This window comes from Prionailurus bengalensis, chromosome D4 (genome assembly GCF_016509475.1).
Source record: "Prionailurus bengalensis isolate Pbe53 chromosome D4, Fcat_Pben_1.1_paternal_pri, whole genome shotgun sequence".
NCBI lineage: Eukaryota > Metazoa > Chordata > Mammalia > Carnivora > Felidae > Prionailurus > Prionailurus bengalensis.
This window is the reverse complement of record NC_057359.1, coordinates 93,400,453-93,423,368: the sequence shown is the minus strand read 5'-3', so window position 1 is coordinate 93,423,368 and position 22,916 is coordinate 93,400,453. Positions and strand designations below refer to the sequence as shown.

General features: G+C 60.9%; 2 protein-coding genes across 3 annotated transcripts; both read left to right on the top strand.

Moving 5' to 3' along the window:
- The first annotated feature begins 5,011 nt into the window (after positions 1-5,011).
- LOC122474732 (beta-lactoglobulin-2) lies at positions 5,012-9,240 on the top strand. Its single transcript, XM_043565809.1, has 7 exons — positions 5,012-5,107; positions 5,548-5,687; positions 6,299-6,372; positions 7,668-7,781; positions 8,321-8,425; positions 8,659-8,675; positions 9,081-9,240. Exons 1-6 carry the CDS (start codon positions 5,012-5,014, stop codon positions 8,673-8,675), a joined length of 546 nt encoding a protein of 181 aa, XP_043421744.1. The 3' UTR covers positions 9,081-9,240.
- An 8,156-nt stretch (positions 9,241-17,396) lies between these two features.
- Positions 17,397-21,375, top strand: LOC122474564 (beta-lactoglobulin-3). Of its 2 annotated transcripts, XM_043565515.1 has the most exons (7): positions 17,397-17,657; positions 18,051-18,190; positions 18,725-18,798; positions 19,782-19,892; positions 20,458-20,562; positions 20,794-20,810; positions 21,216-21,375. In XM_043565515.1, the coding sequence occupies exons 1-6, from the start codon at positions 17,562-17,564 to the stop codon at positions 20,808-20,810; spliced, it is 543 nt and encodes a 180-aa protein (XP_043421450.1). In that variant the 5' UTR covers positions 17,397-17,561; the 3' UTR covers positions 21,216-21,375. The 2 variants fall into 2 exon arrangements, with proteins under 2 accessions (XP_043421450.1, XP_043421449.1); XM_043565514.1 differs by lacking the exons at positions 20,794-20,810; positions 21,216-21,375 and having other exon boundaries at positions 20,458-20,630.
- Positions 21,376-22,916: the final 1,541 nt, after the last annotated feature.

Sequence of the window (22,916 nt, the reverse complement as noted above, 5' to 3'; positions counted from 1 at the left end):
CCGTTTTTATTTTAGTTTTTTATTTTCCAGTTTTTTATTTTAGTTTTGTTTGATTTTCACCGACACTTCTTCCTTCGGGAACCCCTGGCTGCTGGAGCTGGTCTCCGGCAGTCTAGTAATAAGCATCAATGCCACAAATTCCCTTCAAAGTGCTGCTTGAGCTGTGTCCACATATTGTAATAGATTTCGTTCTCGTTTTTACTTAATTCAAAATACTTTTCTGTGAGGGAGCAAATCATATCTTTTGTCTATTGAGTTCTTGGTATTTCTCTATTGATTCGTAGGAGCTGTTTATGTATTAAGGAAATTAGATTTTATTTGTGCTATCAGTTAAAAGAGTTAAACATAATTTTCCTCAGTTTATCATTGCTTTTCTTGCTTGGCTAGTGGTGTCATTTTAATGTGTTTCCTCTATGTGGCTAAACTCACCGGCGTTTCCTTTTGTGGCTTCCGATCACTGTCACAGGGCTTCGATCATCTTTAGAGAGGCTTTTCATATTCTAAAGTTGAATTCCTGGATGTTCAATATTTCATCTTTTGTGCTCAACATCACTCCTCATCAGGGAAATACAAATCAAAACCACACTGACATATCACCTCACACAGCGTGGCCAAAATGAACAAATCAGGAGACTGTAGATGCTGGAGAAGATGTGGAGAAACGGGAACCCTCTTGCACTGTTGGTGGGAATGCAAACTGGTGCAGCCACTCTGGAAAACAGTGTGGAGGTTCCTCAAAAAATTAAAAATAGACCTACCCTATGACCCAGCAATAGCACTGCTAGGAATTTACCCAAGGGATACAGGAGTGCTGATGCAGAGGGGCACTTGTACCCCAATGTTCATAGCAGCACTCTCAACAATAGCCAAATTATGGAAAGAGCCTAAGTGTCCATCAACCGATGAATGGATAAAGAAATTATGGTTTATATACACAATGGAATACTACGTGGCAATGAGAAAGAATGAAATCTGGCCTTTTGTAGCAACGTGGATGGAACTGGAAGGTATTATGCTAAGTGAAATAAGTCAGGCAGAGAAAGACAGACACCATGTGTTTTCACCCTTATGTGGATCCTGAGAAACTTAACAGAAGACCATGGGGGAGGGGAAGGGGGAAGAAAGTTACAGAGAGGGAGAGAGCCCAACCATAAGAGACTCTTAAAAACTGAGAATAGGGGCGCCTGGGTGGCGCAGTCGGTTAAGCGTCCGACTTCAGCCAGGTCACGATCTCGCAGTGTGTGAGTTCGAGCCCCGCGTCAGGCTCTGGGCTGATGGCTCAGAGCCTGGAGCCTGTTTCTGATTCTGTGTCTCCCTCTCTCTCTGCCCCTCCCCCGTTCATGCTCTGTCTCTCTCTGTCCCAAAAATAAATACACGTTGAAAAAAAAATTAAAAAAAAAAACAAACTGAGAATAAACTGAGGGTTGCTGGGGGGTGGGGGGGGGAGGGGAAAGTGGGTGATGGGCATTGAGGAGGGCACCTGTTGGGATGAGCACTGGGTGTTGTATGGAAACCAATTTGACAATAAATTTCATATTAAAAAATATCTCATGTTTTCTCCATCAAGAATTCATTTGCTTTAATTCATGAGTTAGCACCCAAACAGTATTTTCCAACTATCCACCCTGTTCTCCCGAAACCGTCTATAACTACTGAGTTCTCCCACATTCGTGATTCTCATGTGTATTTTGGTCTGTTCGGAGGCTTCTCATCCATTCTCCCGGGCTGTCCACGTGCCAGAACCCCAGTGGTTTTTGTTCTGTGTGTTGCCTTTTGGAAGCACAGCTGACCCACAACATTACGTTAGGTTCAGGTCAGGTGCACGACATCGTGATTCAGCATCTCTGCACGTTGTACTGTGCTCACCACAAGCGTGGCCACCATCTATCACCATACACACTATTGCAACATCACTATGTCCCCCATGCTTCACCTATCATCCCCGTGACTTATTCATTCCGTAACTGGGAGCCTGTGCCTCCCACTCCCCTTCACGCATTTTGGGCACGGCTCCCTCTCCTCTGGCAGAAAACGCTTTTCTAGAAAATTGTCTGTTTCATCCAACTTTTCATTTATTCCGTGAAGTTAAATAAAAATTTCCCTTCTAACGGTTCTTTACTTTTTTCTCCTTTTGTGGTTATTTCCCATATTTGATGTATTTTTTTCTTTTTCCTTTTTGTCTTGACTAAGGCACCTAATGGCTTCCCCATTTTATTGATATTTTTCAAGAACCACCACTTGACCAAGTAATGGTTTTTCTATTTTCTTTAAGTTTCTTTATTATTTATTTATTATTTTGAGAGAAAGAGAGAGAGGAAGAGAGTGCAAGTGGGGGAGGGGCAGGGAGAGGGAGAGAGAGAATCCCAAGCAGGCTCTGTGCTATCGGCACAGACACCTCCCCTCCCATTTTCCTATTTGCTAATTCAGTGATTTCTGCTTTTAGGTTTGCAGAAATGTAAATATTATCTTCTTTGTCCTTTATTATGGTTATGTTGTTTTCACCCCTAATTTTTGAGTGGTATAGCTAACCAATTCCTTTTCATTCTTTTCATTTATTAACATCATCTTTAGGACAATAGATTTTCCCAGATCCCTCAGAATCTGATGTGCTATGTGTTCATTTTTATTTTCTAAATACTCTGCAATTTTCTCTTTCACTCAAGAGTTGCCCTACAATCTCTATGTTCTTGCTGTAAAAAGAACCATTGACTAGTCTAGCTCATAATCCAATTTTGGAGGGGAAAATCGAATCTTGATCGTCCTAAAACATGAAGGGTCCCCTGGTTTGTCCTCTGGGTCCCAAGCGTATCTGGGTAAGTGGAGAAAGCCTGGGAATAACAGGGACCAGTTTAGGACTCTGAGTCCTACTTTGACTCTCTCCTTGTAAATATTTATCAGCACCAGCTGAAAGCCCTAATTACCACTTGCAGCCCTGAGACTGAACTGGTGTTCACCTCCTTCCTGCCCTACTCAGTTAATGATCAGACCCAGCTGTCACTCAGGGTTACTGGGAAGTCTCAGAAGGGGCCAAAAACGGAGCCAGCAAGACACAAAGACCCATTATGAGGAAGAGCCTGAGGACTCTGCAGAATCTGGCAGGTGTCGGGCTCACTCTGGGTTCAGGCGGATGGCCCCACACCGGGTCTAGGAGGGCCCTGCGAGCTGGAAGTGACGTTGGTTCCAGAACCTGCTTCTGGCTGACCTCAACAGCCCTGGACTCTAGGCCAGCCTTGGCCACTAACTGTGGGTCAGTATAGGTCAGGCACTTGGCACATTAGATCTCGTTCTTGACACCTGCAGAGGAAGCTGGCTGGGAGGTGTCAAGAGTGACAAAGGACACGAAAGCACCTTGGAGAGTTGGAGGCATTGTGAGAATGAGACGCTAAATGTCCTGTCCAATAGGAGTTAAGGAAGCCATTCGTCCATTTTTCTACCATTCGTCTATCCACTTACCATCCAACCATCTATCCACCATCAGTCTATCCATCCACCATCCATCCATCCATCCAGTTATTTACCATCCATCCACTAACCATCCACCATCCATCCATCCATCCAGTTATTTACCATCCATCCACTAACCATCCATCCATCCATCCATCCAGTTATTTACCATCCATCCACTAACCATCCATCCATCCATCCATCCACCATTTATCCATCTACCATCCACCCATCTATTTAACATCCGTCACTCCTTTTCTCAAACACCATTTAGAGTGCTGTGTGACCTGTTTTGGGAATCTTTGCTGCCTCAACACTACCTCAGTAGAGCCCCTTGAACAGTCAACCCTGGGATAAATACTGCAGAGGTTTCCTGTGTAGAGTACAGGTAACTTTCAAAATGCAGAAACAATTGTTTCTGCTACACAAATGTGGATTCATTAGTGTCATTGGTGACGTGACAGATACACATATCAAGCGAGGCTGACAGATTCCGCTGGTAAAGAAACAATGAGCCCTTTTTAGATTCAGAAATTGTATTACTTACACAGACAGCAAAAGCGAGATCGGAAAGGGTGCCAAGTCCCAGGTCCCTGCCCCTCCCTGCCCACCGCGTCCCCACGTCCACCTTCCTCTCTGGAGTTGGTCAACTTGCCGGCCACGCACTTGTCCACCTGGGCCCAGGGACCCGAGCCCCCCTCTCGGCCTACCTGAAGTCCCACTCCCACGACAGCCTCCACCCCACCCCCAGACCCGCAGAGGGAGCGAAGGTGAGCTGACTGCCCTTGCTTCAGGGGCACCTAGAACCTGCCTGAGGGGTGGCTTTGGGAGGGGGCAGGGTCCTCTGTGCACTCTGTATGCCACTAGCCTGCCCAAACATCTGGGACTGCAGCCTTTGCCCCCAGAATGATGACCTGTGAGCCCAGGTGGCCACGCAGGAGCGAGGTGGCGGTGGGGTCCTCATGGAGCACAACAGAGCACGTGGCCATGTCCGGCCCAAGGGCACACAAGCTCAGAACAACGGTGTGAACTGAGCATCACACAGGGAGGGGACCAGGAATGTGACAAGGTGGGCCCCTTGTGCTCGACAGTCAGCCACCCACGGGCATGATGTCTACAGACCCAGGGGCCGGCATAGGGATCTCTGGCCATTGGTGGAGCCCCGGGGCCCACCTTCCAGGACACAGCTGTCCTCAGTGCTGACTCTGACCTGTTGTTGCCCAAGATTGCGACCTGGGAAGTGTTCCTGGTGCTGGCGACCAGCCTGGACCCACACCCCAGACCTACCCCTCTGGGGCCTACCAGGAACCGTCCAGGCCTCAGGGACACAGGGACCTTCCTGTTTGGACTGGAGTGGGGGAGTCAGTGGCACAGGAAGAGGGCCTCAGGCTGTCCTGGAAGATGATGTCCTCGGGGCCTTGAGGATAAGCCACGGGGCATTCGGGGAACCGCATGGCTGGGGTCCCAGAGGTCCTGACTTGCGGGCCCCCGGCCCCCGTATAAGGGCCCGAGCCCGCGGCCTGGCCTTCCTCAGTCCCGGGAGCTCAGCGCCACCCGAGCCGCAGCCATGAAGTGCCTCCCGCTCGCCCTGGGCCTGGCCCTCGTGTGTGGCCTCCAGGCCGCCACCGTCCCCCCGACCATGGAGGACCTGGATATAAGACAGGTGTGGGCGTGCGGGGTGGGTGCTGGGGGGCCTACAGAGGGCAGGAAGGCCTGACTGCAGAAACCTAAGGGAAGACCAGACGGGGCATAGAGCTAGGCCAGGCCTTTGTCCCCCGAACGCTGGCTCCGACCACCTGCCTGTTTCCCTCTCACTCCCGGGCGGAGTCACCCATGACTCTGCCACACTCCGGAAAGGAGCTCACCCAGGACAGCGCTGCGGGGAGAGGGCAGCTATCGCAAATATGCAAGAACCCCTTGGGGTGCTGGCACACGGTAGGAGGTCCTCAGACGTGCCCTGAGTCCTGATGCACCACAATCGCGATCCCACTCGAGAAACCCCGGGGTGTAGGGGACGAACCAGCAGGCGGGTCGGAAGGAGAGCCCGCTGTGGGGCCGGGGCCGCCTCCCCGCCCCCGATGGCAGCTCAGGCCCCCTCCCCAGGTGGCTGGGACGTGGCACTCCATGGCCATGGCGGCCAGCGACATCTCCCTCCTGGACTCGGAGACCGCCCCTCTGAGAGTGTACGTCCAGGAGCTGAGACCCACGCCCCGGGACAACCTGGAGATCATTCTGCGCAAATGGTGGGTGACCGAGGCCCCCGGGCTGGGGGCCGGCGAGGGCCTGGGCCCAGGGCGGGCGGGCGGGCGGGCGGGCAGGGTCCTGACGGGAGCTGGCTCCGTGGGGGTGGTTCCCGGTGGCCTCGGAGGCCCAGCCTATGGCTCCGGGCCGACGGGCCGATCACACAGGGTGGCGCAGGTCAGTGCGCAGAGAGGCCCGTGTGGAGGCCGCCGGTCAGCTGGGGCTGGGGCCCTGGGGGCCTGGGTGGTTCCTGCCACGAGCCCTGTCTGCCCTGGAGAGAGGGCCGGGGACCCAAGGAATTCTCACTGTGATCGGTGATGAGATCCTTAGAGGCGCTGTGACCAATCCCCCCGCGGACGGGGTCAGTTCTGAGCTAGCCCCCGCCCCCCACCCCCAGCAGCTTTCTGGGCTGGCTTCGTCTACCCCATTGTCACCTTGTCCGAGTCACCTGCTCAAGGCCACAGGGCCACTCACATTTGGGCCAACACCTCATGGCCTTGCTCACAGCCGGCCCAGGGCTGGGTGTCCTCAGGGTCTGTGGACGCTTCCTGGAGCCCAGCTCCTGTCCCTCCACTGGGGTTCGGGGGTGACCCCCACCGCTCTGGTTTTTCAGGGAAAACCACGCATGCATCGAGGAGAACATCATGGCCCAGAGGACCGAGGACCCAGCCGTGTTCACGGTCGACTGTAAGTGCCCCCACCCCGTGCCCGTGGACAGAGTGCTCCCTCCGCTCTGAGCCCCCCACCCCCGACCCCCGCCACGTCCTGACGGCAGGGAAGAGTCAGACGGGTGTGTGGCCTGCCCTGAACGCCAGGCCCGGCTTCTCCTAGCCTACATCGCAAAGGGCACTCCCGGGGAAGGGGGTGGATGAGGCCTGGGGACCAGCCCCCCGCCTCTGGGGCTCAGTCTCCTCCAGGCCCCTTGGCTCCCTGCTCAGGTAGGAAGACGGCGGAGAGGCATCTGGTTCCCTGCGAACCCGGGCAGGTTCGGTCCTCGCAGGGAACACCCGAGGGCAGGCCTGCGGCAACTCCCCTGCTCAGGGACCAGCGGCCTGGGGCTCCTTAAAAATACCCAAATAAACCAGACCGGTGGGCAAACACCCTGTGGATTTGCCGGTCAATCCTGGAACCTGCTTCTGGAACGTTCTGGGCCTCAACTCCAGCCTTTCCGCCCGGGCCCTGTCTCCTGGGCCTAGAGGCCTCATCCGGGGCGGGCCCCGGGCCCACCCCCTAGCTTCCAGCCCTCCTCTGCCACCAAGGACGGCCACCGAGCAGCCACCCCAGCACCTCCCGTTCTTAAGCTATGAGCAGGCTTTCCAGCAGGACCTCGGGTCATCCTGGGAAGGTGACGGGAGCTTCCGAAGAGCTGGGCGGTGCCCGGCAGGGACACTGCTGGCCCACTCGCTGCTGTCCTGCTCCGAGCCCTGCCAGGCCCACGGCCCCACAGACTTGGGGTCCCCACACGCTCCCGTTGGCTCCCCACCTTTGAAAAACAGACACCACGGCCCTACCCACCGCGATAATTCTCCATTTCTTTCTGCCCATTGATGTCCGCGTAGAGCCGCGACTCCAGTGGACTCCGGCTCCGGTTCTGGATTATTTTGTCATCGCTCCCAGGACCTGGGCACCTGTCACAGGAATTGTAGGGGGGGGGGGGTCACCTGGGTCTTAGCGCCTGAGCGTCTGCACGAATATCCGAAAGGTTGAAGGGCACCGCCAGAGGTGGGGACGAGCCTTGGGCCAAGCAGGGCAGAAAATCCCAGAAGGCTTTGCTGCCGTAAGGATTTTGAAAGCCATGCCCACGGTCTCGGCCCAAGTGCAGGGCGTGCCGGTCCGGCGCAGCCAGGGCCGCTCGGAGGGCCCCCCGCGGGGTCCCTGCCAGGTGCGGGCCGTGGAAATGCACGGCAGGTGAAGGGGAGGCCCGAGGTGGCGAGGGGGGTCGTGGGCCGGATCTCAGGTCTCTGTTCCGGCCTCTTCTCCAGACCAGGGGGAAAGAAAGATCTCGGTGCTGGACACTGACTACACCCACTACATGTTTTTCTGCATGGAGGCCCCAGCGCCCGGCACGGAGAACGGCATGATGTGCCAGTACCTGGGTGCGTAGCCACCACGGGGCCACCCTCCAAGGCGTGGCTCGTGAGCACTCCGGGGGCCCCGGTGGGAGGAAGGGAGCAGGGCTGCCTCCTGGCCTCCATGGCTCACGTTAGCAAAGGTCCTGGGGTGTGATCCGATGTGGAGTCGTCCACACGGGGAACCCTACCATTGTTCTCAGGTGCTCTCTCCCAGGGCTCCCGAGGGGACCGTGGGTGCTGGGCCAGCAGGACGCTCCCTGGCCAGTTGACTCACGGTGTCCTGATGCGGCAGGACAGCCGACGGCCCGGGGGCTGTGGGCCCTCTTGTCCTGTGTCCATGCAGACCCCCCGGTGCTGTCCTGGGACTGGGCCGGGAGAGGGGCAGGGACGCTGGAGGGCAGGGGGGCTGAGCCCCGGAGGCTACCCTGGGAGCTGACCTCAGGAAGACAGTGTGTCCTTCCTACACTCGCTCTCTGGATGGGGGGGACCTTGGGCTCCCCAGTGTCATCAAAGCCCCGCGGCCCAGGGACTGACCCACTGCCCCCCCCCCCACGCCCCCTCAGCCAGGACCCTGAAGGCCGACAACGAGGTCATGGAGAAATTCGACAGAGCCCTCCAGACTCTGCCCGTGCACATCCGGATCATCCTGGACCTGACCCAGGGGAAGGGTTAGCTCTGCCCTCGGTCGCCCCCTCCTGGGCTTGCTGTCCCAGCTCTGGGACCCATCAGTGGTTCTGTAGAAATCAGGACAGCGTCATCCTTCATCATTGGTCCCCATTCCCGGGTTGGGGAGGGGGTGCAGAGCCCCTGAGGCGGGGTCCCCCTCCCACCCCTCTGGGCCCAGGGCTGCCCCGGCGACCTGTGACCTCTCCCCCCCTCCCCGCTCTCTCTCCTCCCGCAGAGCAGTGCCGCGTCTAGGTAGGTGAGCTCCTGCCCGACCCGCCTCCTGGGGTAACGTAGCAGCCCTGCCCCCACGTCCTGGGCACGTGCACGGGTGGGGGGCGTCCCGGGGGACCCCCAGCTCCCCTCCGTCGGGCCCTGGCCCCTCTGCGGGAATGGCCGGAACCCGGCGTCTCTCCTGCTGACCGCGGGGGCCGGGCTGGCTGTGTGTCCACTCTCTCGAATGGCCTTTGTGGGATGTCGTTCCTGTGTCCCGGTCGAGCCCCCACGCGGACATCCCCATGGGCTCTTCTGGGCAAGGGCGTGGGGTGGCCAGCACTCAGCCTGAGGTGGAGAAGCCGTCCCTCGCCCCCAGGCTGGGAGGGGCCGGCGAGGGTCCGACAGGCTCCCCAGGAATCACAGGGGTGCCCTGGTCCGTTTCAGGGCCCAGAGGGGATGACACCCCTTCCAGCCCCGTCGGGGGGACTCAGGAGGGACCGGGCCTGCCGGACCTGTTCGTCCAGCCCCTAGGCTCCTGGGGGGGAGCCAACCTGGGGTCTCCTGCTCTGAGCCCCTCCCCTCCAGCAATAAAGAAATAAAGCAGGGAACAGTCTGCCTGGGTCTTTCCTGGCCTTGTGCGTGTGGGGATGGGGGGGGGGTCCCCGCGGGGTGTTAGACACGATGTCCCGTTCCCACGTGTGGCGTCTCTGGTCCCACGACCGTGGAAGCTGTACGTGCTGAGGGGGCCGTGCAGCTGGGGCTCCAACTGCTCCGTTGCCTTTCCTGACACAGAAACATCTCAGGGGTCTCCTTGGTGCCTCTTGCCCTCCTGCCAGCCTGAAGGTCGGGGTTGGGGGGGCGGTTGGAGCTCCAGGGCCGAGAGGGCACACGGCCTGCGGTGTGGACGACAGGCCCACAGACACCAGCATCAAAGAGCAGAGCCCCCCCCCCCGCCCCCCTGTTAGGGCTCTGGGGTCCCCCAGGGAGCCACTGCAGAGGGGACCTGCTCCCCCTCCCCCGCCCCGGACAGAAACGGGAACAGGAAATGGGCCGGCCTGCGGTCACCCTGAGCCCCTGCCTGGGGGCTGAACGTAGGCCTTCCTTCCACCGTCACCAAGGCCCTGGAAGGCAGCCACTCCCGTCCACACCGAGAGAGGGTGTCCCAGCAGCAACTAGCCTCCAGGTCCACACAGCCCGGTCAGAGGGGGACCTGGACGTTGACCCAGGCCGTGTGGCTCCAGCCCAGCTCTGAACTCGACACAAAGCCCCATCTGAGGGCAACACCGGGTTCGGGCCCGGAGACACCACTGATGGGATCCGGCCCACCCGGGGCGGGTGGAAAGGAGGTGAGCTCGCTTCTGGGGGCGCCGGGCACGGAACCCGTGTGCCACGCGCGTCCGCGGTCACCAGGGCCACGTGCTGGCGAGGCGCGGGTGCTGGAGTCAAGAGGGCAGCGCACGCCAGCCCGCCCGGCCCCTGCCGTCCATTCCGCGTCTGGTCTCGCCCGTAAGTGGAGACGGCTGAAGGAACATGCAGGGAGTGGGAGGTAGGACACGGGGGAGGACAGCTCCTGCACCCTGAGCTCGGCTGCACACCCCGCGTGGTGGTGTGGCCCCGCTGCCGTGACCACAACTCTGACACCCCTCGGGCCTCAGGCCCCAACCTCAGGGCCGGCTGCCCCTCCGGCCACCGCCACGGTTACCTGGAAGCCAGCAAAGTAAGCACCACGATCACGAGCCCTGAAAATAACATAAACTCCAAAAAGAGAGCCCTGGAAGGCGGGCGAGCAGGGCGGTCTGGTCTGGGACCCGGGGATCCGAGGACAGCGCAGTGGCAGCTAGTTCTGGGTCCCCCCCAGGACAGAAGGCAGCCCAGGGTGGCCCACTGCCCACCTGGATCAAACCGGGGTCCCCCCATGACACCAGGCTAGCCCAGTGCCTGTGGCCAGAAGGACCAACGGGGGCCCCTCCAACCGCGAGCCGCCGGGACGGACTCCCCTTCCTCGGGACACCGGGCCTGAGACGACCCTCCCCTGGGGAGCCGGGCCGTGGCCTTGAGCTGGAGAATCGCTCCTGCCCCTCAGGCAGCGCCGGCAGGGCCATGGGAGCCCCACGCCAGCCACGCCGGCAAAGGCACGCTGTGAACGTCAGACTGGCGGGACCGCGTGCTGCCCCCAAACCGGAAGCCGCCGCCGCTGCTGCTGCCTGGGACACTTTCAACAGGACCCGGGGTCTCCGACAGAAGAGGCAGAGTGACCGGGGAGCAGCCGGAGGTCACCCGGCACACGGGACACCAGGAGCATCACAGCCCGAGGGAGAAGACGACGAGAGGGTGTCCCACGGACATTCGCGGGACGGCGGACATTCCCGCTACCGCAGCACCAACCACACCTCCTTGGGCAAAGGAAACTGCTCTGATGACAGGTCCCTGAGCACGAGGCCACCCGCTCACCAGACACACGGCAGTCCCAATGGACGCGCCCACACAGCGCGGCTGCAGAACGCCCCCAGCGAAGGCTGACAGGCCTGAAAGGGGGGTGGACGGACAGACACCCCAGGCTCTGAGCCGGGGGCTTGCACCTGCCCCAAGTGGCCGAGGGATGCGGGAGGCCGGGGGCGGTAAGTGCAGGAAATGGAGCCACGCGGTCAGCCACGGGCGGGTACAAACCTGCTTACACAGAGCGCGGCCCCAACGGCCTCAGAGCCGGACGGCTCTCACCCCCGACGTCCAGACCCCGGGACGCCCCTCTGCAGACGCCAGGCGACCCCCCCGTGGGCCCCGCGGGCTCTGACGGCCCGGCTACCGAGCGCAGGGGAGGGGTGGGGCCAGGAAGTCTCCAGAGCAGCTCACAGAACTCAGAGAAACACGAAGAAAGGGCCACCAGAACAGAGCGCGCTCACGTGGCCTGACCCTGGGACCGGGGGCCCCTGGGGGGCTCGGTCGGTTCGGCGTCCCACTCTTGGTTTCTGCTCAGGTCGTGATCTCATGGCTCATGAGCTGCACGGTGCGGAGCCTTCTTGGGGTTCTCCGTCCCCCCCTCTCTCTGCCCCTCCCCTGCTTGCGTGCGCGTGCACGCGCTGTCTCTGTCTCATCAATAATAAATAAATAAATGAAATCTGTGATGGAGACAGACGAATTCCAGGTAAAGAAACACAAAGCGAACGATGGCAGCATTTGTAGGAGGGAGAGATCGTGCTGGGGACTGGGCGCTCGTGTGCGTTGTTAGGTCAAGGGACGTCCCTTCCATTCCTGTTTTGCTGAAAGGTTTTACTTCATTGTCCTGGGCTGTCCTGTGCTAGTCTGTCTTGTCCTGTCCTGGGCTGTCCTGCCCTGCCCTGTCTTGTCCTGTGCCGGGCTGTGTTTTTGAGCCAGGGTTGCTGGTAAACTATAAGCGGTGTGATTTCTGCGTAAGCTAAGCTGACCAAGTCGTCTTTCCTCGTTAGCCTGTTGAGGTTACAAATGGCACCGGTGTGCAGTTTGCAGTGTCAGAAGGTCCTCACGGTTCCGATTTCGTTCCGATGCTCTGTCCGCCGCTGGGTGCCACATTCTGCCCTTTAGCCGAGGGCGTTTCGCACTTACTTCCGGGGGAGGCTGCCGCTCCCTGTCTTGCTGTGACACAGAGGTTGAACGGGTCCGTGGGACGGGCTGGGAGTAAGTACCCTGCCTCCCGTTCTGGGTTTGGACCCTGTACTCGAACACGTCAGAGGAGAGCAGGGCGGTGAGGCGGTCGGAGCTGGTGATGTCGCAGCAAACACTTAGATCACTGCTACGATGGGCTTAATAACTGTGGAGGGTCCCCACTCTCTTCGGGCGCATTTCCTGGTGGGCGCTCCCCGGCCTCCCAGCCTCCCGGCCTCGGTCTCTGCCTCCTCCACACCTGTGGCCCTTTCACCCGGCTGTTCTGTGCGGTGTCTCTCCTCGTCCTTGACTGAGCTCAGCAAGGACCTTGGGGGTCCATGTCGTTGAGTCTGGGAGGGGCCTGACCCCCGGCCTCTGCGCAGGGCACTCAGAACACCTTCACCCATTTCTTCTCCCGGGGGGTCCGCTGTGCTGTCCTGTCCCCACGCCGGGGCCTCAGAGGCATTCGATCGCTCCGTCCACCAGTGGCTCTGTCTGTGCTGTGGGTCCTGGGCGTGCCTGTGCCGGCACCTGCTCCCAGGCGGCAGCCGCCCTCCCACCGCCCAAAGCGGGTCTGGCGCTCTGCTCTCTGCTCTAAGACCGTGTCCGCAAACCGTTATACAGAAACCATCTATGGAAGCCGGCGAGGCCACGGTGCCTCCTTGGGCGCTGACTGTGTGCGCTCCTGGGGCCGCTGGCAGCTCGCCCCGTGCCCCGAGGGCTCATTCAGAACCAGGCTGCACGAGCACCGGGCACTGAGCTTTGGTGCAAACCACAGAATGTTCCAGATGGAGGCAGCAGGCTAGGCCGCGTGGCCTTTCTGCGGAAGAGCAGGGGCTCAGGCGGCCTCCGAGGAAACAAGAGTGACACCCCCTCCCGAGATGGATGCTTCCAAAAGGATGGGGAGCACGCTGGGCGGGGGGTGGGGGCGGGGGAGGCTGTGCGTGGCAATTAGACTTTTTTTGTTAGTTGCAGCAAAATACACGTAGCGTGAATCACAACAGTTAGCACTTTCGAGGGCACCGTTCGGGGGCGTCAGGCGCATTCACGCGGTCGTGCAGCCGTCCCCTCTGTCCGTCCCCAGCACGAGTCTATTTTCCCAGACTGGACTCTGTCCCGTTACACACTGACCTCCCCCCAGACTGTGCAGCCCCCCGGCCCCCTCCCGCTTTCTGTGTCTGTGGGGTTTTTTCCTCCTTTCTCTCTCCCTAAGACGAACCGTTCTGAAGTGCACAACTCGGTAATGCTGGGTGCAGTCACACTGCCGTAAAAACACATCTCCAGGACTTTTTCATCTTGCCAAATACAAACTCTGCACCCATAGAACAATACCTCTGCTCCCCCAGCCCCTGGGCCCCCCCTCCTTCCATCTCCACGGACCTGACTCCTCTGGGTCCCTCACGTAAGTGGAATCCTACGGGATTCGATCTGTGCCGTCTGGCATATCTCACTCGGCATAATGTCCTCAAGCTCCGTCCACGTGGTCTCAGCTGTCAGGATTTCCTTCCTTTCGAAGGCGGAATAATTTTCCATGGTGTGGACGGACCGCGTGGTTTATGCCTCCATCCACGTGTCGATGGACACGTGGGCCGTTTCCCCGCTTCGGCCGCTGCGAAGACGCTGCCGTGAACAGGGAGGCACAAATATCTCTCCGAGATCTGCTCTCAGGGGCTCCGGGGGCTCAGTCGGTGGCGCATCTGACTCTTGGTTTCGGCTCAGGCCGTGGTCCCGCGGTTCGTGGGATCGAGCCCAGCGTCAGGCTCCGCGCCGAGCGGCGTGGGGTCTGCTTGGGATTCTGTCTCCCTCTCGCTCTTTCAAAGGAAGCAAGGAAACTGAAAAGAAGAATGTGCCTTCAGATCTTTTGGGGTCTGTGGCGGAGCTGTGGGATCACACGGTAATTGTGAAATCTGCTTACTCTCTTGAGGAACTGCCATCCGGTCTTCTATGGTGACAGTAATTTGGCCACGCTGTTGGTGACACATTTGAGACTATTTTGGCGACTTGAGTTTTACCTGCTGTGCTACTGACGTGAGTAACGTTAGTAAGTGTGGGCACCTCAAGTCCCCGGGGCTCTGGAGGCTCAGGGAGGCGGCGTCCGGGACGCAGCAGTGGTGCCGGTGTCGGGGGTGGGGGTTGGGTTGCCTAGGATTTGTGCAGGGAGGGAGCCCCCACCGGGAGAGGTGTTCTTTCCAGATGGAAGTTAACCCACGAGGGTGCATGCTTGGGGACACCTGGTGCCGGCCACCACACTCGTGCCCGGCAAAACTCAGACTGGCCCGCGTGGTGCCACGCCGCCCGCTGGTCCCACTGAGGCCCAGCTGCAGGGACGGGTCCCGGGGAAACAGGGCGGGGCATCAACGCACGTCCTCAGCTGCGTGAAAGCCCACTGCCCCTCCCTGGCCCCAAGAGTTCATCCTAAGAAAAGTAATGTCCTGCTTCTGCCGTCACAGGCCTGCCCTCCGGCCGCTTCTGAAGACCTCGGGGTCCCCACAGGAGGGCAAGGGGCTGGGGCCAGTCCCCTCCCACGTCCCACTTACTGGGGCAGCGATCTGGGAAAGTTGGATGCCGGGGCCTGGGTCTCCCCTCAGACTGGACAACGCCAACCGCCTGAGGCCAGCGATCACTTTTTTTTCCTTTTGTGTGTGTGTGTGTGTGTGTGTGTGTGTTTTAAGTTTATTTATTTTTGAGAGACAGAGCGTGAGCGGGGGAGGGGCAGAGAGAGAGGGAGACATGGAATCCGAAGCGGGCTCCAGGCTCTGAGCAAGCGGTCAGCACAGAGCCTGATGTGGGGCTCGAACCCGTGGACCGTGAGATCATGACCCGAGCGGAAGTCGGACGCTCAACCGACCGAGCCCCCCAGGCGCCCCTCTTTGTGTTTTTTTAAATAGCATTCTGAGGAGTATTCTGGAAATTATGACCAGGTGCATCCCAAACAGCACGCTTTGCAGCACCATGTTGGCAGGGACGCGGCAGAATCTCCGAGAACGCGAGAGGGATGTCACCCGCGGAGGGCGGGGCCAGCGCGTCCCAAACTCACCAGAAAACGGGACATCTGCTTTCTGCAGGCTGACACCCCCACGACCCTGTCCTGGAAGCCAAGTACGGCCTCGCATCTCGCAGCCGGGTCACCGCGGACATGGTCGAAGCTGCTGGAGCTAGTAGCCGGGGCCACCGTCGCGAAGGACCCCCCGCTGGTGGGGACTGCTAGCCACAGAGGACCACTCTCCCAGTTCCCAGGCCCGAAGTCCAGTCAAGGGGTGGGCAGGGCTGTGCTCCCTCCGAAGGCTGCAGGGGAGGCTCCTGGCCTCTTCCAGCTTCTGGAGCTGCTGGGTGTCCCAGCATCCCTTGTCTTGTAGACACATCCCTCCCAAGTTCTGGCTTCGTGGCCACAGGCCTTCTCCCTGGGTCCCCTCTCTGCCTCTGTTTTCTCTTAAAAGGACATGAGACAGTAGCCCCCACTCCCACGTGGAACTCATCCGCAGAAATCACATCTGTAGAGTCCCTGTTTCCAAATAAGGTCACATTTGGACGTGAGTTTTGGGGGACACCATTCAACCCAGTGCATTCCCTGCTGCTCCCCGGAAAACAGGAAAACGCTGAACCCCGGAGGCTGTCACGGGGACTGCGGGGACGGCGTGGGGAGGGCCCGGAAGGGTCACGGTGCCTGGCACACGCCCCACAGAGGTGCTGCTGGACACCCACCTCATCCGGACCGTTCCAGATCCTCCACCGACAGGCAGCAAGAATGTCCACCCCACCCCGCCTGGCTTCAAGGCCACTCCTCAGAGTTTCAACAGACACCCCCACGTCTGGGGTCAGAGCCTCCCCCGGGAGCGGCAGCCACACTGAGCCCGGCCACCTGCCAGGGAGGATCGTGGACACCGAGAGGCAGGTCTGCACGAGCTGCCACAAGAGGGCCACACCGGCCTGACGGCCTGAGCCACCGCCTTTCCCGCCCTTAGAACCGGAGCCCCGTGGCCCGGGACCTGCCATCTCTCTGCGGGGTGGGCTCTTTCCTGGCACAATGACATGCAGTGACATGTGGCCTTTCCAGGAAAGAGAGCAGAGCCCTGGGCCTCCACCCGAGGTGCTGCTGCTGCCTGTGGGTCACCCGGATGGCCCCCACCTGTGGGGGAGGCGCCCTCCAGACGCCCCATCGGGAGAGGGCACAGGGCAGGTGGCTGTCCCCCTCCGCGCTCCTCCTCCATCCCGATGCCCGCCTCCCGGGGACGGGCAGGTTGACCGTCTGAACGTCAGGCGGTGGCCTTTCACCCCCTTGGCTCAGCGCACGGGGCTCGCGCGTCCCCCTGTGGGTGCTGGTTTGCAACCTGATCGGCGGGACACGTTCTTCTGTAACCGCTCGACTCCCCTCCGCGCCCGCACACCTGGAGCTCCCGGGCACGAGGGGCCACAGCAAGTGCTTCGGGCGATTTCAGAGCTGCGGCCTGGCAGACCCGTGGGCTTCCTGATGGCACGTACCCATGGATGCCCCTCGTGCTGCCCCCACACACGCCCCACCCTGAGAGGGACTTAGCCCGCGGGCTGGGTGACCCTGCCGATCACCGTGGTCCCCGACCACTCCTGTGACTCGGCAGAACGCCCACTGCTGGCCAGGCCCGTCCTCGGACCCCACCTGAACCCGCGGCACCTTCCCCTTCCTGCAGGCGGTGGGGTGACTGGGAGGAGAACCCATCCTCCCAAGGTCGTGGCCGTGGGTCGTGGAGTCGCTGATGCCCCAGGAGAGAGAATGAATCCGAAGGAGAAAGACCTGGGAGGCCTTGACCCGCCGCACGTGGGGGCACTGGGAGGTGGTGGGCGCCTGCAGGAGGAGAGGGGGTGAAGGGGTGATGTCTGTTCCTCGTGTGGGACAGACAGCCACCCGCAGTCACAATGTCCCGGACCCTGGGGCTGGCGCGGGGCCCTCCGGCCATTGGCTGGGCTCCAGGGCACACCCTCCAGGACACAGCTGTCCCCAGTGCTGACTCTGACCTGTTATTCTCAAAGATCGTGACCCAGAAAGTGTTCCCGATACTGGCGACCAACCTGGACCCACACCCCGGACCCTGCCCCCTCGGGGGCCTACCAGGAACCGTCCAGGGACACAGGGACCGTCCCGTTCTCGCTCGCTCCGCGAGAAGAAGGCCTCCCATTGTGCGGGTGGAGGAAGCCCCCTGAGGGCATGGGGATGAGCCACGGGGGATTCGGGGAACCACATGGCTCGCAGGCCCCCGGCCCCCGTATAAGGGCCCGAGCCCGCGGCCTGGCCTTCCTCAGTCCCGGGAGGTCAGCGCCACCACAGCCGCAGCCATGAAGTGCCTCCCGCTCGCTCTGGGCCTGGCCCTCGTGTGTGGCCTCCAGGCCGCCACCGTCCCCCTGACCATGGACGGCCTAGACCTGCAGAAGGTCTGAGGACGGCTGGGGGAGGGGGCGGTGAGCTGCAGGGTGGGCGGGGGGCGGGGCCTTGGCCATCTGAAGGGCACGGATGGAAGCCAGGACGCTGGGACACCCCCCCACCTGCTCCCCTCCCCCAGGGCGGCTTTCCCTCGCTTGCCCAAGGTCCAGATGTTTCCACAGAACTTGCACAACCTGTCCTTTAAGGCCACCTGGGAACCTAAGATGTCATTTCAAGTGTGGGGGCTCCCAGAGGGGCGTCTGGTCGGTGGCGGAGGGGTCGCCCAGAGCTCACTGGCTGCCACCACACTTAGACCGGGCCCCGGGCCGGGGTGGGAGGGAGAGCCCGCTGTGGGGCCGGGGCCGCCTCCCCGCCCCCGATGGCAGCTCAGGCCCCCTCCCCAGGTGGCTGGGACGTGGCACTCCATGGCCATGGCGGCCAGCGACATCTCCCTCCTGGACTCGGAGACCGCCCCTCTGAGAGTGTACGTCCAGGAGCTGAGACCCACGCCCCGGGACAACCTGGAGATCATTCTGCGCAAATGGTGGGTGACCGAGGCCCCGGGCTGGGGGCCGGTGAGGGCCTGGGCCCAGGGCGGGCAGGGTCCTGACGGGAGCTGGCTCCGAGTGGGTGGTTCCCGGTGGCCTCAAGGCCCCACCCAGGGCTCCGGGCCGACGGGCCGACCACACAGGGAGGCCGCAGGTCAGTGCGCAGAGAGGCCCGCGTGGAGGCCGGCCGGTCAGCTGGGGGCTGGGGCCCTGGGGGCCTGGGTGGTTCCTGCCACGAGCCCTGTCCGCCCTGGAGAGGTTGTGGGGGTACGGGAGAGAGCGGGGTCAGTGTGGGGGGCAGAGAGGAGGACACAAACCCCACAATTGTCTGCTGACTGCTGGGGCGAGGGCGCTCCCACCCCCGCTCCCTCTGGCTCCCTCCGCCCTCTCATGGGGTGGCCCTGTCCCACCGGGTCACCTGCCGAGTGCCGCCCAGGCCTCCCAGAGCCGGGCTTCTGCTCCCCACCCGCAGCTCAGCTCTGTCACGGGAAGGTCTGTGCAGGCGGCCCGCAGACACGGCCTTCTTTCAGGGAGCACGGCAGGTGTGTGCAGAAGAAGGTCTGGGCAGAAAAAACCGAGCTCCCTGCTGAGTTCAAGATCAGCTGTAAGTGCCGGGCCCCCGGGCCACCCCGGACACCCCCGCTGGCGGCTCCCGGGCAGCACGGCGGGGTCCGTGCTCCGGCCCCAGGGTGCTGACAAGAGCGACACGGTCCTCAGTGCCAGCTCTCACTGCCCTTCCCGCCTTCAGGGCCGTGGGCAGGTCCCTGCTGGGCCTCTCTGACCCCCACGGCCATGAGACCCAGCTCGCTGTCTGTGGGCCGGGCCTGGGAGGCACCCGCACCCGGCCGTCCTCTGCACCGCCTCCCAGGCCGCCTGCGCCAGGACATCTCCTGCTTCCCACGGGTCAGGGCGCCCCATGACGCCCGGCCTGCCCCCTGGTTCCTGCACTCCTAGACCCCCGTTGGGTCATTCCCTCCCGTGCTCGCTCCCGCATTCCTCACCAGGTCCAGAATGAGAAGGCCCCGTGGGAGGGGCCGCTTCCTCCACGGCCGTCCCCACCGGGCAGCCTGGGCTGCGTCCCACTTTGCCCCCCCTAGGCCAGCCCTCCAGCCTGGCTTCGTGCGACGGCTGCCGACCGGCCCCGGGGGCTCCAGCGCAGAGCCGCGTGGGTGGGGGTGTGGCACCGAGCTGTGCAGCTGGCAGTCCCCACGGCCCCCGAGGGCCACCGTCACCTCCGGCCCATACTCACCCCCACCCCCCGTTTCCATGCATCCCACGGCTCCGCCCCTCTTCTCCGAGGTGCCCCATTCATTCAAGATCAGTGTGGAACCCCACTTCTTAACCTCTCTGGGTCCCAGAACACGGGGGTGGGGGGTCCGGGGTTGAGTGCTGAGTGAGCCCATCTAGCAGGAGGCACAGCGTTTCTGGCGGGGGGTCCGCAGTTAACAGCCAGGGCCTCGCAGCCCCCTGTGCCCTGTAGGGGGTGCGGGAGAAGCTCCCCACCCCGGCCTTGCCATGGGGCCGCCCTGAGGAGACCCATGCTCTCCCTCCTGCTAGGAGGGAAGACCCGGGACTCTCTCTCCCCAGATCTGGATGAGAACGAGCTCCTCGTGCTGGACACCGACTACGAGAACTACCTGTTCTTGTGCCTGGAGAACACCGACGCCCCCGGGCAGAACCTCGTGTGCCAGTGCCTGAGTACGTCACTGAGCAGGCCCGGGGTCGCCCTGCGTGGGGCGGGGGGGCTGAGGACCCCCGGTGGGGGCCGAGTCCCCTGACATTGCCTCGGGAACCGGGGATCCAGGATCCAGGCCAAGGGGCTGGGCTTCGTGTTCCTGCCTCGGCCCGAGGATGACTGCTAAGTGGAAGCTTTGCTTGGGGGTGATGCTCCACAAAAGCACGTTCTGAACGGAACGCAAGCCGCTAAGATCTGGTAGCAGGGGGCTGAGACGCGGCCGCTTTGCCCGAATGAAGCGCTTGGTGTGCGGTTAGAGACGCGTTCTTGGCCGGCACATCGGCCCTGCGGGCGAGCCCCAGCCGCCCGGGGACGTGGGTCCCGGCCTCGTGTCCCCGCAGGGCCCCCGGCGCCGTCCTGGGAGGGCGGGGCGGGGACCCTGGAGGGCAGGGGGGCTGAGCCCCGGAGGCCACCCCGGGGGCTGACCTCAGGACGCCAGTGTGTCCTTCCTGCTCTCGCTCCCTGGACGGGGCTCCCCGAGGCCGTCAAAGCCCCACGGCCCAGGGACTGACCCACCGCCCCCCACAGCCAGGACCCTGAAGGCTGACAACGAGGTCATGGAGAAATTCAACAGAGCCCTCCAGACTCTGCCCATGCACGTCCGCCTCTTCTTTGACCCGACCCAGGTGGCAGGTGACCGCCTCCACACCCCGCGTCCCTGCTCTCACCCTGCGTGCGGCTCACCCGTGGGACAGCCATGAGCCCGGGGCGCGTCCGTCTCCCACGGTGGCCCCCATTCCCCGGCCCCCGGGGGAAGGGGTGCAGAGCCCCTGGGGCGGGGTCCCCCTCCCACCCCTCTGGGCCCAGGGCTGCCCCGGTGACCTGTGACCTCTCCCCCCCTCCCCGCTCTCTCTCCTCCCGCAGAGCAGTGCCGCGTCTAGGTAGGTGAGCTCTTGCCCGACCCGCCTCCTGGGGTAACGTAGCAGCCCTGCCCCCACGTCCTGGGCATGTGCACGGGTGGGGGGCGTCCCGGGGGACCCCCAGCTCCCCTCCGTCGGGCCCTGGCCCCTCTGCGGGAATGGCCGGAACCCGGCGTCTCTCCTGCTGACCGCGGGGGCCGGGCTGGCTGTGTGTCCACTCTCTCGAATGGCCTTTGTGGGATGTCGTTCCTGTGTCCCGGTCGAGCCCCCACGCGGACGTCCCCATGGGCTCTTCTGGGCAAGGGCGTGGGGTGGCCAGCACTCAGACTGAGGTGGAGAGGCCGTCCCTCACCCCCAGGCTGGGAGGGGCCGGCGAGGGTCCGACAGGCTCCCCAGGAATCACAGGGGAGCCCTGGTCCGTTTCAGGGCCCAGAGAGGATGACACCCCTTCCAGCCCCGTCGGGGGGACTCAGGAGGGACCGGGCCTGCCGGACCTGTTCGTCCAGCCCCTAGGCTCCTGGGGGGGAGCCAACCTGGGGTCTCCTGCTCTGAGCCCCTCCCCTCCAGCAATAAAGAAATAAAGCAGGGAACAGTCTGCCTGGGTCTTTCCTGGCCCTGTGTGTCTGGGGATGAGTGGGGATGGCGGGGGGTGCGGCGCAGGCCGGGGCGGGGTTCGGGCTTCTGCACCTGAACAGCCCATCACGTTTGGGGACCAGCACACATGATGGGGGGCTCTTTTCAACCTGAAGAAGGAGACAAGAGGGCACAGGGGCAGCCTGCCAGTTCATACTGTGGGGCGGCACCCAAACTCCACAAACGACAAGAAATGAAAACTTGGTCACGTCACCTAGTAAATATTGACAGAAAACCGTCAGTAAGTTACTTTCCGATCCAATTTCACGCTCTCTGCAAAATGCGGCCCGTGACCCTCCAGGTCGTCTTCCAGGAACTTGAGCACGATCGCTACCACCGGGAAGTCCTGGGGCTTCAAGCGTCACGTGCCTGTGAGTGCGTGGCTCTGCCCTGGATGATACGACAGAGATTTCCCCCGGGTCGTGGTCTGGGCGAAGGCAGCAGAGGTGGAAAGAAACTTGTTTTCCACTGACTTTAACGTACAGAGCCACAGAAACAGGGATTTTCAAATAACAAAGTTTACATATAACAATATATACACATGTTTATATATGTGCCCAGTTATATATATATGTTATATGTACATGACAATTTATGTGTGATATTAAGTTTTCATTTATTTATTATTTTTTTTAATGTTTATTTTTGAGACAGAGAGAGACACAGAGTGAACAGGGGAGGGTCAGAGAGAGGGAGACACAGAATCCAAAGCAGGCTCCCGGCTCCGAGCTGTCAGCCCAGAGCCTGACGCGGGGCTCGAACCCACGAACCGCGAGATCACGAACTGAGCCAAAGTCGGGACGCTTAACCAACTGAGCCACCCAGGCGCCCCTTAAGTTTTTAAAATATAGATGGAACGGAACATTTCTAAAAAAAGATCGATTACCAATATTGGCTAAAAGGAAAACTTGAACAAAATTTATAAAAAATGTTTAATTGAGGAACAGTTGACATAATGCTATTAGGTTCAGGGGTTCACTGTCGTGATTCAGCAGCTGTACCCTACAGAATGCTCACCACCTGTCACGGCACAGGGTTGTTACAGGATTATGGGCTGTATTACCTGTACTTCCCACCCCGTGACTTATTTATTTTATAACCGGAAGTTGGCACAGCTCAACCCCCTTCCCCTCTTCTGCCCAACCCCCTCCCGCCTCCCCCTCTCTGGGAACCACCAGTTTGTTCTCTGTATTTATGACTTCGTGTTTTGCTTCGCGGTTTGTTTCTTCATTTGTTTTGTTTTTTAGATTCCACATATGAGTGAAATCAAATGGTGCTTGTCTTTCTCTGTCTTTCAGTTATCATAATACACTCTAGGTCCATCCACGTTGTCACGAGTGGCAAGATTTCACTCTTTTCTATGGCTAGGTAATATTCCATTGCATACACACCCATCTTCTTCATCCGTTCGTCTATGGAGGACATTTGGGCGGCTGCCGTATCTTGGCCATCGTAAATGGTGCTGCCGTGATCGTGGGGTACGTGTACCTTTTG

Coding starts and splice junctions, on each gene's coding strand:
- LOC122474732 (XM_043565809.1), top strand. CDS start 5,012: ATGAAGTGCCTCCCGCTCGCCCTGGGCCTGGCCCTCGTGTGTGGCCTC. Junction 5,688..6,298: donor GAGATCATTCTGCGCAAATG/GTGGGTGACCGA, acceptor CTGGTTTTTCAG/GGAAAACCACGCATGCATCG. Junction 7,782..8,320: donor CATGATGTGCCAGTACCTGG/GTGCGTAGCCAC, acceptor ACGCCCCCTCAG/CCAGGACCCTGAAGGCCGAC.
- LOC122474564 (XM_043565514.1), top strand. CDS start 17,562: ATGAAGTGCCTCCCGCTCGCTCTGGGCCTGGCCCTCGTGTGTGGCCTC. Junction 18,191..18,724: donor GAGATCATTCTGCGCAAATG/GTGGGTGACCGA, acceptor GCCTTCTTTCAG/GGAGCACGGCAGGTGTGTGC. Junction 19,893..20,457: donor CCTCGTGTGCCAGTGCCTGA/GTACGTCACTGA, acceptor CGCCCCCCACAG/CCAGGACCCTGAAGGCTGAC.